This window comes from Sapajus apella, unplaced genomic scaffold (genome assembly GCF_009761245.1).
Source record: "Sapajus apella isolate SASKATOON/1434 unplaced genomic scaffold, GSC_monkey_1.0 scaffold66, whole genome shotgun sequence".
NCBI lineage: Eukaryota > Metazoa > Chordata > Mammalia > Primates > Cebidae > Sapajus > Sapajus apella.
In genome coordinates, this window is record NW_022437006.1 from 6438285 (window position 1) to 6458348 (window position 20064).

Sequence of the window (20064 nt, forward strand, 5' to 3'; positions counted from 1 at the left end):
TGTTGGTTGGAGACAAAAATAGAGAGCAAAACAGATTAATGTTAGGAGGAACACTCACATTTAAGGAACAATAACCAACAAAAATGAAAGAGGAAGGGATAGCTATGAAAATGTAGAGGGGAAAACAGAAGTACAAAGAACACAAAAAACAAATGGCAAAATATTAAGGAAAACTTGTTTATAAATCCTTAAAGTGCTATAGTGGAAGACAAGAAGAATGAGACCTTTCAGTTTTAATATGAGCACATCAATGGAAACTTTGGGATGAAGAGTTTAAATACAGTGGGTGCTGTTTCTATGATCCCTTATTATGTTACAAAAAAAAAAAAAAAAACCAACCCAAAACTTAGAGAATTAAAACAGTAACTACTTACATGTTCATGACTGTAATTTAGCTGGGTAATTTTACTAGTCTGTTAGAAGATTGTTAAATAGTCCAAGCCTACCTAAGACAGTACTATTGGGAATCTGTAATTACATGTGGCAATGCCTATAGCGTCTCTGAAGTTTGGAATAAAAATAAAAACATGCACAGTGGTGTATTGGTAAACTGACTCTCCAAGGTTATAAAGATAAGATTTTTAGCATTTGCTGATACCTGTGGAGTGAATACTCTCATCGTAGTTCAGCTACCAACATGGAGCAACTGAAGGCAAAGTTTTGAAGGGTTGCATGCAGTCCACTCTCAGGAGCTAATATGAATTGGCCTAAGGCTCCAGTACCTTTCTCTGAAATATCACCATTATTTTGATTCGAGAAAGAATTTGAGGCAGCTTAATGAAATAAACTCTTAATAAAATAGGATTAAATAATGCACTCCAGCCTGGGCAACAGAGTGAGATTCCATCTCAAAAAAAAAAAAAAAAGAATAGTGTCGACAGTGTACTTCACATTAAAAACAAATCAGCTTATCAGGAGAAAGAAAACTTCCCAGTTGCCAGAGAGACCAGTGAATAATGAGAAAAGGTTTCTGCGTCCTCAGCATCATTGCAACAGTAAAATGGCGATATTTGTATGATGTTTCTTGAAACGTTTCAGGGTAAGATCTTGATAATGCCAAAACAAATCAGGAAAAATGTTATTTTCTCAGAAAAAATGTAAAATGGGCAACTTGGGATCTGTAGTAGAAGGATTTGACGTCATTTTTACGAAATTTGTATCTTAGTGGAAAAATACCTGGGACCCTGACTACTAGTATATTTAGATTGTTTAGAAAGATGATTCCATCCATATCATTGAGTTTGCAGACAAGGAACCTAACAGAATATTTCAAGATTCTAAATGTGGGATAATTAGGGGCTCAACCAGTGTCCTTTTTTAACTTGTAGGAGTGATTCATCTTTCATTTTTGACTGTGTATGCAGGTGTCCTCCTTTATCAGGCCTCCTAGTGTCAGCTTTATTGATGGAGAGAATTCGACTAGGTACTTCTAGTGATGGATAAAATTTGATCTTGGTCGTCAACTTTCAGTGTCTTGTCTTGCTGTGAACCTTTTCTCATTCCTTTCTGCTCTTGTTATCCTTGGCTGGCCTTACCCTGACAGTTTCCATTGGTTTCTGGCCTTAAACGGAGATATTTTTTCTCCCATTATTTATTCCCCTTCAGTGGTGATTGCTGAGGCAACCCAACTTGAAAGTAGGGTAGGAAAGAGTTCAGCGTCACCAGAAAATGCTCAGAAGTCCCTGTTCTCATCACTCCTACTCCTGGGTTCTTCTCTTGTCCCTCTTGGGCACAGAGGTGCTGGTGTTAATTCCTCCCTGCCCACCTTTCCATAGAGTCCGTGCGTCCTGGTGCGTCCTACAAACGGCAGAATGAAGGAAGTTCTGAAAGAGGTGAGTTTTGAGCTAGATTCTGATTTGGGATTGTGAAGGGGTGGGAGACTTGAATTGATAGAGCTTATGGAAATGGGGAAAGCGTGTAACTGCTCCGTTAGTCTATTTTCAAAACCAGAGTTAAATAACAGTAGACCTAGGTACTAGGATTTGGGAGGTATTTGTGGGCTGGTGTCTGGGCTAGCCATTCCTTGTTGGGAATAGCCACTCCATAGGAGGCTGAGATCTGTAGAATAGATAGGCCATTGGAAGATAGAACCTGAAAACAATAGGATGAAATGATTTCTATTTACTTTTTTTGTGTTCTTTCTTTTGCTGTTTGTATCATTGCTTTCTTTATGCTTTGCTGCTTGCCTTCTGCTCCCATTGATGCAACAGGGATATATGAATATATGCAGGTATATGATAAGCCTCCTGTACCACCCTTCAGTGTTCCTTCACTTCTGCACGTGAAATTGGTCGATAACAACTTAAATTAGCTTTTGGGCAGCTAAAATCAGGAAAGGTCTAAGACTATACTTGGGGACCATATGTTTGTATGTTTGTAAAGGAAACACCAAGCAAAAGATCAACAGCTGCTTGTGACAGGTTTTTTTTTTTTTCTTTTCTCTGTGTCTAGCTGGTATGTGCTAAAAAATTGAGCCTGTAATTATTACCTTTAATGAGCATAATGTGCTATGCTGATTGGTCCAGTGCCTCATCTCCTTTGAAGGGATTGCTTATCTGAATAGCATTGGGAGGTCATTGCATCCTCGGGGTGGAAAAGTGAGGTTCATTTTTTTATCTGATTTCGAGTGCTTATTCCTCTCTTGAAGGACTTGAGCTAATTAGGCCACGGATATTTGGAAATGAATAAGCAATGACACTTGTTCCTCTGGGAGCTTTTGGCTTAGTGGGATAGACTCACACTATCATACTACAATGTGGAATTTGCCACATGCGTTGGAAATACAATAAGGAATGACTAAATAAATCATGTTCTTGGCCATTTGGGATACAGCGGTGGTTCTTTTGAGTTTTAAGGTCTACAAGAACTTTTAAAGTTGCTTAGGGTGAAAGCCTCTTGTGGTACCACAAGTTAAAAGATTCTAGGGCTGTATCTTTCTAAAGCTGTTGGAGCTTCAAAATTGAAATATTCAGCCTAGAGCAGAAGTTCTCAACCCCTGCACGATTGACATGTAAGGCCAATTAATTGTTTGTGGGTGTCCCCCATAGCAGGATATTTACCAGCATCCCTGTTTCTACTAAATATATGCCGGTGGCACTCTCCCACTTGTGGCAGTCAAAAATATTTGTACATATTGCCAAATGTCTGCAGAGGGGAGGTGCAAAATTTTCCTCAGTTAAGAACCACCAGGCTAGAGAAAGCATTTTGGGTCTGTAGGACATTAGAAAGATGTTATTCACCACTGTCCTTGGTGGTTGGAAGTCTTTTAGCCTCCAGGCCCTTACTTATCTATCTTGGCTGTGGCAGGAAAAGCTTAAGAGGCTTTTTGACTGAAGCTGGCTTTGCCTCAAAGTCATTTTACCTCTGCTTTTGCTCTTGACTGCTTTCCTGTTAATCCACTGTCCAGTCTCAGTCAGCTTCTGTGTGACTCCAAACTCGATGCCGCTTTCTCTTCTCATGTTATTAATTTTGTTAGTTTTTCTAGCAACTAAGGGTGGAGGATTATATATTTGACACATATAGACAATTTGATGAAATGTTTTTCTGTAAGTAACAGCTCGCTGTTACTGATTTTTAAGATTATATTTAAACCCATCTTTTAGGGAGTTGAACCTACTAAAGTAATATTGTTTAAATGTATTTTCTGACTTAAGTTTCTATTAAATAAATGATACGCATACAGCACTATGTGAGTAAAGTGACTAAAGGTAAAGATTAGTGACTTTATCTCATACCAGTTTTTTAAAACCATTTAATAAATATTTGGGCATTCATTAACACTAGGCACTGGATTAGTGCTCTTAATTATAGTTTTCTAATTTTATGTTTAAAACTGTCTGAACATTTCAGGAGTATCTGGTAAAGTTCCTATATAGATCGCTCCTTGAGCTATCCCTTAAGTAGTTTTGGGTATCTATATAATAACTACCTTTGTATTTTTATTGTGATATATCAAAAATTAGCATTTAGGAGCATGAAGGAAGTAGCATTCATGATTTTAAAATATGTTTTGCCTTTATTGAGGTCTCTGTGGCTCCATGTTTGCTAACTGGCAGTGATGTGGCCTAGACTGGCTTTTGTGATACCCTTTGATTCCAGGTTATTTTAGATTATTGATGACGCTCAGCTTCTGAGAGGTAGTTTTAGATGTGAACCTATTTAATTTAATAATGTAATGAAAAGTTTTAGTACTAAAATAAGAATATGACGCCCTCATTAATTCCGTTACAAAATTACTTTATTGAAAACAAATTAGCTAGAAAAAAATTACATCTTATATTTTCTTATCTAGACAAAGAGAGGCCTGTCCAGTCTTTGAAAACATCAAGAGATACTTCACCCTCAAGTGCTTCAGCAGCTTCTACATCAAAGGTTTGTTATATTTCTAAAATCAGTTTAAAGAAGAATTACAAAATGAGATGGACTGACTAGTACTGATGCTTTTTTTTCTTTTCTCTTTACTGTTACACCAAAGGGGCTAATTTGCTGCATTTAAAAACTTAAATTTTTGGCTAGGAGTGGTGGCTCATGCCTGTAATCTCAGTGATTTGAGAGACTGAGATGAGAGAATTGCTTGAGGCCAGGAGTTCATGACTAGCCTGGGTAACATAGCAAGACTCTATTTTAAAAATTAAAAATTAGCCAGATGTGGTGGCATGCATCTGTAGTCCTAACTACTCAGAAGGCTGAGGTGAGAGGATTGCTTGAGTCCAGGAGGTTGAGCCTGGAGTGGGCTATGATTGCACCCCTGCAATCTAGCCTGGGCGACAGAGCAAGATGCTGTCTCTAACAAAGAAAAACAAACAAACAAAAAGCTTAAATTTTAAATAACCACAACTTGAAAATAGCATCCCAAGTTTGCTATTTTCTGTGAGAAAAAATGGGCAGTTTTCTCACTGAATTTTTAACACAGTCTATGCTACATAAAGTACTTATTGCTGCAACCTGTGTTCTCATCTTGACCATAACCAGGTTGAATGGGTTATATCTGGTTGATTTTGCTTTTATTTGGGGAGGTGGGTGTGTAGGCAGAGACATAACATGTATGGTGTATTTTTTTCTCTTATTAATTCATACAGAAATCTTATGTTAGTAGGTTTATATCTCTATACTAGAGTGAGGGCTCAGGAGTTAAATTAATTTCTTAAGGACTTAGCTACCCCTCACTGTGTCATCTTAAAACATAAATCCTCAGAAATTAAAAATTCGACAAGTTGCTGTTTCCATTTGTTTTCTCCAGTTAGAGGTTCTCTTCACAGATTTCATAATCTTTCTCTTAGCCATAATGGTTGTTACATTTGTTATCTGCTTCACTTCTTTTCGTTCTGCTTTTTATACTTTTTGGCTTTTCAGAAAGAGTAGATACCACCTAGCGGTCTATACTGTTTGTTCAGGGGGCGGCTGCTTCCCTGCCTCAGAAGGAAAAAAAAATGTCTGCTTTGTAACAACTAGTATCTTTGGAACTTTCCTGGAAGTCTGAGGGTTCTGGGTTGCTGGACTTTGAATAACAAACACCAATTGAATTAAGATTTGCTCTTAATCATATCAAGGACGCTTTACCCACCTGGAAGACTGGCTTGTTTTTCGTGTCAGGTAATAGATGAAAGAAGAGTGAATAGTACCTGCCTATTAAAGCCACTACAAAAATTTACATTATTACGTATGAAATATTTTCTCTAAGATATACTGCTATCTGAATATAAGTTACAACATAGAGTTTTGTGCTGCATGTTAAAATGTTTAGTGGAGAACAACCATGTTGGATTTTTAACTATTTCTGTCTAATAGTTTCTCGTATTTAAACTCGTCCAACCTGTGGCCCAGGACGGCTTTGAATTTAGCCCAACACAAATTCCTAAACTTTCTTAAAAACATTATGTGATTTTCTTTTTTTTTTTTTTTTTTTAAAGTTCATCAGCTATGCTTAGTGTTAGTTTATTTTATGGGTGGCCCAAGACAATGCTTCTCACATGGTCCAGGGAAGCCAAAGATTGGACACCCCAATGTATATGTTTGCATTTTTGTTACACAGACCGTAAAGTCTTTTTTTTTTTTTTTTAAATTTTGGGGGGGTATATAAAAATACAGATGAGATCTTGCTATGTTGCCCAGCCTGGTTTCAAACTTCTGGTTTCAACTATCCTCCCACCTTGGCATCCCAAAGTGCTGGGATTATAGGCATGAACCACTGTGCCTAGCCAGACCATAAAGTCTTAAAATGGAATCAGAATAGCACGGTTTTAGATCCATAGTTATTTTATGTATTCAGAAGGTAGTACCTTCTTCCATTTGCCCAAGGTCACATGGTAGCTATGGGGAGCTTTATGAGCTTAGATTTCCTGATTTGGTGAACTCTTTCATGTAATGGCTGCCCACATGTTGGGATACTTTTTCAGCGTTTGTTAGTTTCAAATGATAGGTTTTCGAATGTGCAGACAGAATGACATTAAGTTATAGTAGGCTTTTGCTTCATTCTTTTTTGTGGGACAGGTAGGGGTGGGGAATCGAGTTTCAGGCTGGAGTGCAGTGGTATAATCTTGCCTCACTGCAACCTCCACCTCCCAGGTTCAAGGAATTCTCCTGCCTCAACTTCCCAAGTAGCTGGGATTACAGGTGCCCACCACCACGCCCAGCTAATTCTTGTATTTTTTGTAGAGACAGGTTTCACCATGTTGGCAGGCTGGTCTCGAACTCCTGACCTCAGGCGATCTACTGGCCTCAGCCTCCCAAAGTGCTGGGATTACAGGTGTGAGCCACCGTGCCCAGCCACTTTATTCTTTGCTAGACAGAAGTCATATAAATACTTGTTTTGCTCTTTAACTTTCTCTTAAATAGGCTCCCTCACCCCTCCAAAAAAACCCCAACTTTCTTGGATATATTTGTGTGTATGTATGTGTTTTTGTCTACTAACTAGCTTTTAAAAAAAACCTTCTATTACTAAGTTATAATAAAGGTATTACATATAATACCTTTAAAAACTTATATATGGGAAGGGCTTTAGAATGAGCCGTTTAGGCTTCCTCAATGGTTGTGGAATATACTTCATATAGATATATTGCTATAATATTCTAGTAAATATTGTAACTGGCCAGCCAGTAGTTCGATGAATTTAATAAGGTGTGGAAAGACATAAAATGACCTTTTTAGTTTAAAAAAAAAAAAGTCTAGGCCAGGCATGGTGGTTCACGCTTATAATCCCAGCACTTTGGGAGGACGAGATGGGTGGATCACCAGGAGTTCAAGACCAGCCTGGCCAATGAGGTGAAACCCCATCTCCACTAAAAATACAAAAATTATTCTGGCATGCTGGTGCATGTTTGTAATCCCAGCTACTTGGGAGGCTGAGGCTGGAGAGTCGCTCGAACCCAGGAGGCAGAGGTTGCAGTGAGCCAAGATCATGCCACTGTACTCCAGCCTGGGTGACAGAGTGAGACTCTATCCCCCCATCCCCCAATAAAGCCTAGATTTAAATTCCAGCTCAACATTTATTAGTGACTTTGAGCAAGTTACCGTCATTCAGTTTCTTAGTTTATAAGTTGGGAAAATAAAGTTCTAATCATCTTCATGGAATTCTATTTAATTAAAGTACTTCTTTTGGTTCATAAATAAAAGCACTTTATAAATGGTAGTGCCCCATAAGTTCAGTGCCCAGCACTGTCACCCACAAGAGGTATATTTGGAATCAGGGATGTGACTTTAGAGAAGTAAACTTTAGTAATAGAAAGATTTTTTTAAGTAACAGATGGTTATGCAACTAGGCATAGCAGGGCATAGTTGGTGAAAATGTATGCCAAGGAAATCAAATGAAATTAGAGAGTTATCATAATGGTCCTAAGGAAATAATTTTTTAATTTGTGCTTTACCGTTCATATGTTATTATACAAAATAAGCCTTTAAACAGTACTGGGGGAATTATATCTGATCCAGAAAAGACATTTTACTTTCTTTATTTTTATATTGAGCCCATGGGCTGATTGATTTTCAGATGTTTTAGTATAATAGATTCACATTGGTGAATGTGGAAAAGAAAGAAACACTAAAGTACCAAGCATTATTTTAGATACTTTCAGATCTATTACCTCCTTCAATTCTCACAGCTGCTTTGTAAAGCTAGTATTATTAACCCTTATTTTGTAAATGAAGAAACCAAGGTTCACAGGGTCATAAGTTTTGCATATAAAGTCATCCACCTAGCAAGTCATTAAACTGCGATTGAAAACCAGATCTGTGTATAACTGCCAAGCCCATACCTTGTTTAGTATTACACGCAGTTAGATAAAGGAACTAGTGGTAGGATCAAAAAACGAAATTTAAGTTTAAAAATTTTGTGTAAGGAATAGGATTTATATAACTCACTCTATAGTGTAAAAATAGCATATTTGTACATTTCTGTTTTATTAATTAGGAGTTTGCCTTACTGAAATTTAGACGTTTCATTAGATATACTTAAAGACACAAAGTTGAAATTAGTATGATGTCTTTTATATTCTAAATATGATTAGTATATGAGTTAATTGTTAGTGTCTTTTGCTTTTTTACTTAGATGAATTTATAGAGTCTTATGTAAATGAAATTAAGAATTAGATCTGGTCTGTAGGTCCCAAAGGAATTGCTACCTTAAGTTATTCTAGGTTGAATATTTTTGAAGGAGGAAATAAAGAATGTACTTGTTCTTCATATAAATTTGAAGGCATATATGATTTTTAGTGTAACTGGAGTGTACTTCTTGGTGTATTTGATGTTTAAAAGCCCTTGAGAATTGTAACAGAAATGTTCTTCTATTTTTATTAGGTGTTAGACAAACCCAGTAGGCTAACTGAAAAGGAACTTGCTGAGGCTGCAAGCAAGTGGGCCGCTGAAAAGCTAGAGAAATCAGATGAAAGTAACTTGCCTGAAATTTCTGAGTATGAGGTAAGGCATAATTTCTCTTTTATGTTTCATATCTGAATGTTTTGTTTTAAATTATGGGTTTTAAATTATGGGTTGAAAATATTTGGTTTATTCCCTACCTCAAAATATAGCCTCATGGATTACAGGTATTAAAATTTACCACACAGAATGATAGTCTGAATATGAATGACTAAATTCAGTAATCACGCTTTGTCTGAATGTCTTCTATAGTTTTGGAGTATAAGAATAGTATAAATATGGAGTATAAGAAAAATGCATTATTTATATACTTCTTTTAATGGGCTTTGCCGTTAAAAGTATCTCAGGAAATCATGCTAAGCCACTAGTTGTAAGCCAGTGAATTCAGAACAGAAATCTAATTGGACCTTGGATTGTACCATATTTATATTGCTTGTTATACTTCATGCAGATTATCGCATAAATATTTCAAGAAGTGAAGTTATTCATTGGGCAACCTGAGACTTTGATGAGTTTTGAGTACAAAAAGTTGAGAACATTTTTGGGACCATAGAAAAAGGTTTATGACATGTTTTTATTAACATATTTTGAAATGAACTGAAAAGTTTCTATATAACTTGTAACGTATCTAAAAGGGAAATATAGAAATTTTATGTGCAAAATTAAGCTTTTAGATTCAGAATTTGATACTAGAGTAGTTCTTTGACATGACAGGTAGACAATATAAAAATCTGTCCCGTGACAAATTATTATATTTGAAGGAGAATTCTGGCTTTTTAATTTACTTTTGGAATGACTTATAGGTAGTTCTTTGATAAAAGGGATCAAGCATTGATACTCTACATAAAAATAGTGCTTAACTACATCTTTATACACTGAAAAGATCCTTTCCAAAGTACCTAATGAAAACTGCTCATAAAAAGTACAAACCCTATCAGAACTTACAAAAATAGAGCCTTTCTTTTAAAAAATGCCGATCTGTCTTTTAGATATCAATTGTTCTTAAGTGGGTCAAGGTTTTCTCCTTATTGTAGCTATAATAATAGATACTTATGCGTATCCTTCAGTAAATGGATCAGAAACACCAAGCTATTCCTCCTTGGTACTTTTCCAGCACTATTTAAAAGCATGAACAATACTTTTCAGTAATAATTTAATTGGATTATTTTGGTTATTTTCTCTAATAATTTAGAATAGTGTTTCTATGTTAATAATTGATATGTATGCTTCAAAATTGCTGCTTCAGAATATTGGTAGTTTGTTTTGTAGAACCAAAAACTTCCAAAAAGAATAATTTCTTGTTTCCTAAATACTTTATCTTCAATTAGCAAGGCTTTATGTATTCATCTTCCCTTCTCTTAACATTTTTTATCTCAGGATTTTATAAAAGCTCACTACTTTTCTAAAATTTAAAATATTCTACTTGGGTTCTCTCATTTCTTGACTGCATCTTGACACTGAATAATCAGTGAGTGACATTGGATTTAGAAAGAGTTTTTTTAAACATCTTTTTTTTCCTTTAAAGTTTGCTCAGAATTTGCTATATTTTGAATTAATGAAAAGTTAAATAACCCTAAAAATCTGTAAATGGAGTCATAGGTCAGACATGTTCTTTTGTTGGATCAAAGGCAAGATATGTGAGAGTAGCACTGATAACCATAATATGTTTATTTGTGTATGTCATTAATGTTGAACAGCAGAATCAATTTCATCCCATTCTGTAAAATGTTTTTCCACTTAGATTGATACTTTTTCATACTGGAAATAAAACATTTGGGAAATTTTTGTGATAATTTTTGTAAAGTTAGCCCCATATCATCTTAATATTTTTCTCTTATTTATATTTTTGCTTATTAATATTTTGCTAATTTACTAACTATTTAACAGTAGTTCTCAGGCTATTGTTAAATAGTTACTCATTTCAGTAGTCCATGCTTATTGAGAAATAAAATTTTGGCCTTGGTCCTATAAACTCATATCTAACTTGACAGAATAACCTGGAAAGAAGAAAGGCCTTTGATGCCAATAAAGAGTTTGTCAAAATATTGTGTATGTGTGAATGTGCATCTGTGTTTAAATCTAATTGTGGCAATATTTTAGTTTATATGAGCCTTTTAAGTAATGGTTCATGTACTTCAGAAACATTGTGTAAATTACATTATTACGAGCTTAGAGAGATAGAGTGCTTAAGTTTCCAACTTACCATCACTTGCTGCCATCAGTATAGTTGTAAGCAATTTGGGGAAACCTGTAGTTTATAGAAAGTCCAGTGAAATTGAAGGTAAATTAATAATATACTTAAATATTCAGACATGTTGTGGTTCCTGCCTCTTTTCAGTTTTATACTTCAGTTTTATACTAGCATTTCCCAAAGTGTTTGATACTATATTTGATGCTTTGGGAAATGCTGTATTAGAAGCCCAGAAGTTGAAAGTGTAAGGCTGTGCTTAGTCTGAACAGTCTTAGTGGTCTAAGGAAGGAAAAAAAAAACACAAAGATTCTAATAGCCAGTGTATTTGAGAAATGCTAGGTTTAAAATGGTTAGGTTGGCTTTAATATTTCAGCACTTTTTAGAGATTTTAATGTATTATTAATATGCTCATCAGTGTCAGTAAGAGGGCGAATAAAAGTTTTCATAATTTACCAACTTTTGACTATGCAATTTTTTTCACAGCATATATTGCAGGATTAGTGTATTAAGGCACACTTTAAAAAATACTATACTAGTTTTCTTATAGTTTATTTAAATTCACTAAGTATGCAGTGTTAGACATTGCTTTTGAGATACTATCCTAGCCATCAAGGAGGTTGCAGTCAAGTTTTGTGGAGATAAAATTTGCTGTCCTTAAACAAATAGCTGTGAGAGTTTTCTGTTGGTTGTTGGTATGAAAAAAAAATTATTTGAAGAATATTAGAATGTCCCAGTAGATGAGACTGAGGCAGGAGGATTGCTTGAGGTCAGGAATCCGAGACTGGCCTGGGCAATTTAGTGAGGTCTTGTTACTACCAAAAAAAAAAAAAAAAAAGAAAAACTGGGTGCGGTGGCCCCTTAGTCCCAGCTACTCAGGAGGCTAAGGTTGGAGGATCACTTGAGCCCAGGAGTTGAAGTTTGCAGTGATCACACCACAGCCCTCCAGCCTGGGTGACAGAGCAAGACCCTGTCTCAAAAAAAAAAAAAAAAAAAAAAGGTGGAGGGTGAGGGGCAGCTACACTGGCTTACACCTGTAATCTCAGCTCTTTGGGAGGCCAAGGCAGGAGGATTGTTTGACCTAGGAGTTCGAGACCAGCCTGGGCAAAATAGTGAGACCCCATCTGTACAAAAAAAAGAGAAAATCCCGCAAAGAATTAGCTGGGCATGGTAGCATGTGCTTGTAATCCCAGCAGTTCAGGAGGCTGACGTGAGAGAATCTTGTTTCTGGATGATTGAGACTGCAGTGAGCCATGATTGCCTCGCTGCACTCCAGCATGGGTGGCAGAGCAAGACCTTGTCTCAAAAAAAAAAAAAATTACAATAGAATAGTCACTTCCTGCTATAGAAGAAAAATTTGAAATTTTTGACTTACAAGCGGCCCCATGAGAAACCCTGGGTGTGCGCAGCTCCAATGCAGCGGTGGTCCCTCTCACTGTGTCTGGGTTTCTAGCCTGACATGCCCTTGAGCTGAGGATCATGAACCACAGCTGCCAGGTTACGTGTGTGGCCTGGGTCCACTACGGTGTGGCCAAAGGGACACCAGACAAGGTAGAGCTGAGTAAAGAAGAAGTTAAACGTCTCATTTCTGAGGCAAAGGAGAAACTCCAAGAAGAAGGTGGCATTGATGAAGAGGAGTCGTTCAGAAGGTGACATGCAAAGTGAGTCCCTGGAGGATGGTGACCCAGAGGATGACAGGACGCATGATGATGATGAGCTGGCTGAATGTGACTTAGATAAATACTATTGATGAGGAAGATTACCCAGATGCTGAGACTCTTGGTTAATCTCTCTTGCGTCTTATGGTCTATGGGAGTTATGATCAGGAGGATCGTTCCGTTGCTCTGAAAGATGCGGAACAATATGTAAGTGAAGATTTCTTGATTAAGCCCAGTGATAATCTCACAGTTTGTGGCTCAGCTGAACAGGACCAGTGCAATTTGGAGATGCATGTTTATAATCAAGAAGACTCTTTATGTAAACCATGATATACTCTTGTCTGCATATCCTCTTAGTGTGGACTGACTGAACTTTGATCCTAGCCCAGATGATTCTACTGGAAATTATATTGCTGTAGGAAATAATACCCCTGTTATTAAAGTGTGGGACCTTGATATAGTGGACTCTTTAGAGCCCGTCTTCGCACTCAGAAGTAAACTTTCAAAAAAGAAGAAAAAGAAAGGAAAGAAGAGTTCCTCAGCAGAAGGGCACAATGCTGCCTTGACCTTTCATGGAATAAGCTAATCAGAAATGTTTTGGCTAGTGCATCAGCTGACAACACTGTCATTCTGTGGGATATGTCGTTGGGGAAAGCAGCAGCTAGCCTCACTGTACACACAGACAACATCCAGATGCCGCAGTTTTCATCCATTTGCAGCACAGACTCTGATTTCTGGCTCGTATGACAAGTCAGTGGCTTTGTATGACTGCCGAAGTCCAGATGAAAGCCACTGAATTTGGCGATTCAGTGGGCAGATAGAGAGAGTGACTTGGAATCACTTTTCACCTTTTCAATTTTTGGCCAGTACAGATGACAGCTTTGTATATAATTTGGATGCATGTTCAGATAAGCCAGTTTTTACACTTAATTCACACAATGATGAAATCTCTGGTCAAATCAAGGGCCTGTCTCGTGACTGCTTCAGCAGACAAATATGTGAAGACCTAGGACATCTTAAGGAGATAGGCCAAGTCTAGTTCATTCTAGGGACATGAAAATGGGAATTCTCTTCCGTTCTTCATGTTTTCCTGATTTGCCATTTATTTATGCCTTTGAAAGTGAAAAAGAAGGGCTTCGGATCTGGGATATAAGCACAGTCTCTTCAGTAAATGAAGCATTTGGAAGACGAGAGGCTTGTTCTCGGGAGTGCAAGAAATTAATCTGTTAGTGGCCCTTTTGGCAGCAGGAGCTCAGACGCACCCATGGAGTCTTAATGAAGATCATCTAATTTCCTGTTTACCTTAACTGGGAATTTTAAAAAGTTGGCCTACAAACCTTCCATGTGTGGCAGCAACCATGCAGAGTGACTGAAACACAATTCATTTCTGACTGACATTCCTTTCTGCAACTGTGGTGGCACCACAAACACAGTCGGTCTTTGTGCTTATTCTTGAGACAGATGGTTTGTAAGGCTCTTGTTGCATTTCTTAAAAAGAATAATAGGGCCGGGCGCAGTGGCTCACGCCTGTAATCCCAGCACTTTGGGAGGCCGAGGCGGGTGGATCATGAGGTCAAGAGATCGAGACCATCCTGGTCAACATGGTGAAACCCCGTCTCTACTAAAACTGCAAAAAATTAGCTGGGCATGGTGGCGTGTGCCTGTAGTCCCAGCTACTCAGGAGGCTGAGGCAGGAGAATTGCCTGAACCCAGGAGGCGGAGGTTGCGGTGAGCCGAGATCACGCCATTGCACTCCAGCCTGGGTAACAAGAGTGAAACTCTGTCTCAAAAGAATAATAAAAAGTGTTCTTAAAATGCAAAAAAAATAAAAAAATAAAAAAAATAAAAAAAAATATAAATATATATATATATATATATATATATATATATATATATATATGACATGTTGTTTTCACACATAGGGTGTTATTTTCGGCTTCAATGTCTGTGCTTATCCTGTCCCTAAACTAGAATGACCATCTTCCGTGGCTCTTTTTCAAATGTGTACTTATTCAGTGGAATCAATAGTGTTGGAGATAATACAACTCAAGATCTTTCTTGATTCTACTTTTCTACCTAGTGTAAACTTTTATGCTACTTTATATTTCTTTGATGACCTCAATTAATTAATTTTGTCTAGCAATATATGTTGAATGTGTCTCAAATGCTTGCCTTGTTTTCCCTACAGTACTTTGGACATATGTATCTAATTAAATTAAATTTAATTACTAGTGAGCTCTTTTAACTGTCAGTTTTGTTTTCTTTTTCACATGCTTGTTTTCTGAAAGCTCCTATCTGTTCTGATGTGCTTTCTGTGCTCACCAGTTTACATATTGTGTGTAGGCCTATATCTTAGTTTAGTGTTGCAGTAGCAGGCACAGGGACTGGGCAATTTACAAATAATGTTGCTAGTGGAATTCTTTCTTTAAATGATTTTTATGCTATTGATATAAGTCCCTTAAAATATGTAACTCAAACTTATTAAAAAAAAAAAACTAGGGTTTTTTTTCCTTTTGTAGATCATACATGTTATGTGTCAGAAATTCAAATGGCACCAAAGTATTTACAATATGGCTCTTCTATCCCACTTCTTCCAAGTTGTTACTATGGAGACAATTCCTTTGATCATTTTTTTCTGTAGATAATATCGTTCTAGAGATAGTCTGTGTGTGTGTATAGATTCCTTCTATTTTAGACGTAATGAACAATATGTTTATTCATTCAATTATTGGTCTAAAACTGAAGTGATCATCACTATTATTTGTGGGATTTTATTTTTAATGACTTCAATGAATTCTTAGGCTACAGGAGCAAGGTGATTTAACTTTTAAAGGTAGAACCCTTTCTTATAGTCCCTTTACAAATATTTCTTTATGTGTGTAAAATACTTCTCACTTCCATTTGGACTTTTTCTCCTCAGTATTTTGTAAACTGATTGCTTAAGGAATAGTCATGGGACAAGAATTTTTTATCTGTATCTTAATATAGTTTGAAATAATATTTTGGAATAGAATAAGCCTAGAGGCTTTGTCTTACCTAAAATTTTGAAAGTACCAGTCTCGTTTGCTTCGGCAGCACATACACTAAAAATTGGAATGAAACAGAAGATTAGCATGGCCCCTGCGGAAGGATGACATGCAAATTCATGAACTGTCCATACTGGAAAAAAAGGTAGCAGTCATTTCCTCTCTAATCTATTTGACATATGCTAATCATGCATAGTGAAATGGTAAGAGTTTCTTTCCTTAGAACAGGTTAAACCTAGCACTTAATATAACTTGCCAGATCGTTAGGCACGAGCCTAACACAACGATCTGAAATGTTCTATGTTTTTTAAGAAAGTAATTAAAGGTTTCTAATTCCTTTACAAGGCAGGATCCACAGCACCTTTATTTACTGACCAGCCAGAGGAACCTCAGTCAAACACAGCAGATGGCATAGAATTATTTGAAGATAGTCAGCTAACCAGTCGCTCTAAAGCAATAGCATCAAAAACCAAAGAGATTGAACAGGTGAGAATCTTGTTGTTTTCATGCACATAATTTTTGTTTGTGTTGCTTAGCACATGTAAACATTTATTGAATAAATATGCTTCATTTCTTTTTCCACTTGTAATTCTAAAACTACAACTTAAAAAATTATAAAAATTGTTTGAGTTGATATCACAGTTTGATCAGTATGCCCCCCCCAACCTGGATTGTTTATTTTTAAATAAAAAGCAAACTTCTTTTTTATAGAACGCTAATATTCTAGATAGTATGAAGCAACTAAAAATTATTAAATGTAATAGGGATGGGATGGAAGAAGTGTTCGATGAATGGCAAAATGTTAGCAGATATTATTTTTGAATATTGGGATTACAGATGTTTCTTAAGTTTTTCATTACACTTTATTTTCCAAATGTTAAAGAAAAAATAAAGGATAGTATTTAGGTGTAGTTTTTTAGTGAAGTCATTCTGAAAAGCAGGACTTTGTTTTTAATATGCAACTATTACCTCATAGGGTTATTTAATGAGGATTAAATGAAGTAAATGTGAAAGGGTTTCATAAAATGTAAGATTTTATACAGGGGCTTATTGTGTTGTTAATCTCTAGTGATTTGAATAAATGTCATTGCATTGCTATATAATCTTCTAAAAACTATTGGAAATTAAGAAACAAATGAAAACTTTTCTCTAGGTGTTATCCAGTTTCCACTTCAATTAAATCTCTTTCCTTATGTTAAATAGGGGATGGTCTCAACTCCTAGATGTGACTGTTTAGCTTACATTAATGTCACACTAATGTGAAGAGATAAGAACCAGAATAGGAAATTTGTCATGCAAACCATTGGAGTTTCAAAATGAAGGTGGTCAACAGTATCAGTTACTTATAGGAAAACAAGGAAAATGGGGACTGAGGAAATTCCATTAAATTTGGTGATTGGGAGGCAATTGGTACCTTTCAAGATACCAGTTAAATGAGAGCATAAATAAAAGGTTTGTTCAGCAGAAGTATCTTCAACACGAAGATGAATGTCATTATTTTATGTAAAATTACTGTCTTTTTTTTCCTTTTTCTTTTTTATAATTACTTGATATGTTTCTATTTCCTTTTCTTCCCTTACCATAATGGATGCTCTGTGAGAATGAGAAATTTGTTTTGTCTTGTTTTATTTACTGCTACATCTGCCATCACCTAGAACAGTATGTAGTAGACTTACAAGAAATACTTGTTGGATGGATGACAGGTGGAGTCATACACCTGCAAGTGACCTTTGAGTTGTCCCTAAGTCACTTGAAATCAGACTACATCTTAACCTGACCCCCTGACATAGTGCCTAGGTCCAGCACTTAGTAGTAAGTACTTTATAAGTGTTTGTTGAATGAAAAATGGTGTAATATTACTTCCCTTTTCCACCTAAATTGCAAGTTGTTTGTTTGTGTTTTTAAGAGTTAGGATCTTGCTCTGTCGCCCAGGCCTGAGTGCAGTGGTGAGATCGTGGCTCATTGTAGCCTCAAATTCTGGGGCTGAAGCATTCCTCCCACCTCAGCCTACCAAGTAGCTAGGACTACAGGCATATGCCACAATGCCTGGCTAATTTTTTTAACTTTTTTTTTGTAGAAATAGAATCTCACAGCCTGTTGCCCAGGCTGATCTCAATCTCCTGGCATCAAGCAATCCTCCTATGTCAGCCTCCCAAAGTGCTGGAATCATTAGGTGTGAGTTGCTGCACTAAGTTGCAGTTCTTTAAAGCAGAGGTTCTCTAAACAATGTAACTGGAAAAAAAAACTGGACTGAAATAACAGGGGAAAGTGATTATTTGGGGTTACTGTTTGGTTGTTTATTTATTTATTTTTGAGATGGAGTCTCACTCTGTTGCCTAGGCTGGAATGCAATGGTGCGATCTCAGCTGACTGCAACCCCTGCCTCCTGGGTTCAAGCAATTCTCCTGTTGCAGCCTCCCGAATAGCTGGGATTACAGGCACACACCACCACACCCAGCTAGTTTTTGTATTTTTAGTAGAGATGGGGTTTCACCAGGTTGTCCAGGGTAGTATCAAACTGCTGACCTCAAGTGATCCACCCACCTCGGCCTCCCAAAGTGTTGGGATTACAGGTGTGAGCTATGGCACCCAGCCTGGGTTACCATTTATTAATATTTCTGCTATTTTCTATTGTTATTCGTAGATGATCTATTCAGTCTTGAGAAAGTGGGCCACTAGTCAGATGTACAGCCTACCTTAGCATTACACACATAAAATTGTGTAGCATGAAGTCGGTTTTTATGGTACTTTATAGAAATCTTGTATCTGTTTCATCTACAAGTATAATTTTAATTCTGTTTTCATTTGTCCATTGTTCAAGTACATGAAAATGTGACACTGGCACATATTGAGGTTATTATAGCAAAGACGACCTAAAGAAAGAAAAATAAATCTAAAGGGAAATTATTATATTCGGATTTTATTAGGAAAGTAAAACAGTTATTTGAAGTGCTATAAAATAGAAGACTTGATGTTAAACACTGGAGTATGACTACTCTGTTTTTGCTAGGGTACTTTGCTTTTCATATGTTGACAAGAAATCAAAACAAAACCCTGTAAAATGTTAGAAAGCTAGTAAATGATACTTATTTTATAAATTTGTGTCTAGAACTTATGATAATTATTGGAAATGAAAAAGTTTTACAGTTTTTTTTGTGTCTGTAATTTAGACTCGAACTTGGGATGAAATACCAACTAGGTAACAAAATTTAAAGATTTGACAAAACCAGATATCCAGTAATTATTCTTCTTTTAATATACTTGAAATATTTCATACTTTTTAAAAAAAGTAATTAACAAAAAAGCCCGGCATGGATGTGGCCAGCAAATTAAACTAGGATAACATAGAAATGTAAATATTACTGTAATACTCAAGCTGCCGTTTCTCCCTGTTTCAAGTGCAGTATGTTCCAGTATTTTATAAAGATAAATTACAATATATAATTTTGTGGGGATTTCTATAAATTAGGTCTCTCAGTCTACTGAATCCCAAGAAAGTCATTAACTTGAGGAAATACTGTAACATAAACTAAGTCTACAGGGCACAATTTGTTTTAACCCAAAATGCCCACAGATGCCTCAGTTCTTGATGTTCAAAGGCATGTTTATGGAGGTGGATTATATCAGAATCACCTCAATGAAGGGGGCTAATGTATGTCTTTTGCCATATTGTCACTGTCTCATCCCTGGGCATTTAAGAATTGTATTAGGGTTAGGGGTGCAGGTGACTTTTGAAAAAGCTGCCTAGATTATAATCAGGTATAACTGAGAACCACTAGTCTAAAATTCTTAATCCAGAAAACACCAGGTTGCATCTCTGAAATATTGTATTGCTAGAGATGAGTCATTTTTAATCATTCCACTTTTATTTGAATGTCCTTTGGATATGATCTACTCTGTTACCACAACACAATTAGCCTCTTCTTCCCGTTTTCCCAGATTATCTTCCCTTACCTCAGTTGGGCTGTCTTTAACACTCACTCACTGGGCTATTTTCACAGCCTTTCTGGCTTCTGAGCTTAAACAAATTTCAAAATGTTTCCTATCAGTATGCTAATTCCTAGAGAGACCCAACCTACAAATTTTTGTGTGATATGTACTCTTGTTCACGGGTGTGGCATTAATCTCTTGATTGCGATAATGCTGCAAGGCCTCCCATACCTACTATTTGAATTGAAAGTGTATGCCACTGTTTGCTATCTTACCAGTGAGAATTCTTCTTCTTCTTCTTCTTCTTCTTTCTTCTTCTTTCTTTCTTTCTTCTTCTTTCTTCTTCTTTCTTCTTCTTCCTTCTTCTTCCTTCTTCTTCCTTCTTCTTCTTCCT

General features: G+C 36.4%; 1 protein-coding gene, 1 non-coding gene and 1 pseudogene across 33 annotated transcripts in view; all 3 read left to right on the forward strand.

Moving 5' to 3' along the window:
- Window positions 1-20064, forward strand: part of PPHLN1 (periphilin 1) — a 135861-nt gene that overhangs the window by 67007 nt on the left and 48790 nt on the right. For 18 of the 31 annotated variants that reach the window (XR_004259976.1, XM_032248488.1, XM_032248482.1 and 15 more), the window contains 4 exons: window positions 1776-1832; window positions 4292-4371; window positions 8791-8910; window positions 16086-16226. Coding sequence is in view for 30 of the 31 variants with exons in the window: in XM_032248488.1 (XP_032104379.1) it covers window positions 1776-1832; window positions 4292-4371; window positions 8791-8910; window positions 16086-16226 (398 nt within the window). In the remaining variant the exon portion in view is untranslated. The remainder of the gene's footprint in view (window positions 1-1775; window positions 1833-4291; window positions 4372-8790; window positions 8911-16085; window positions 16227-20064) is intronic. The other 13 variants (XM_032248485.1, XM_032248489.1, XM_032248500.1 and 10 more) reach the window with 1 other exon arrangement.
- LOC116530408 lies at window positions 12197-14228 on the forward strand (annotated as a pseudogene). Its single transcript, XR_004259977.1, has one exon. The product of XR_004259977.1 is annotated as a periodic tryptophan protein 1 homolog pseudogene (transcript).
- Window positions 15776-15879, forward strand: LOC116530436. The gene has a single exon (XR_004259997.1). It is a non-coding gene; the product is annotated as a U6 spliceosomal RNA (small nuclear RNA).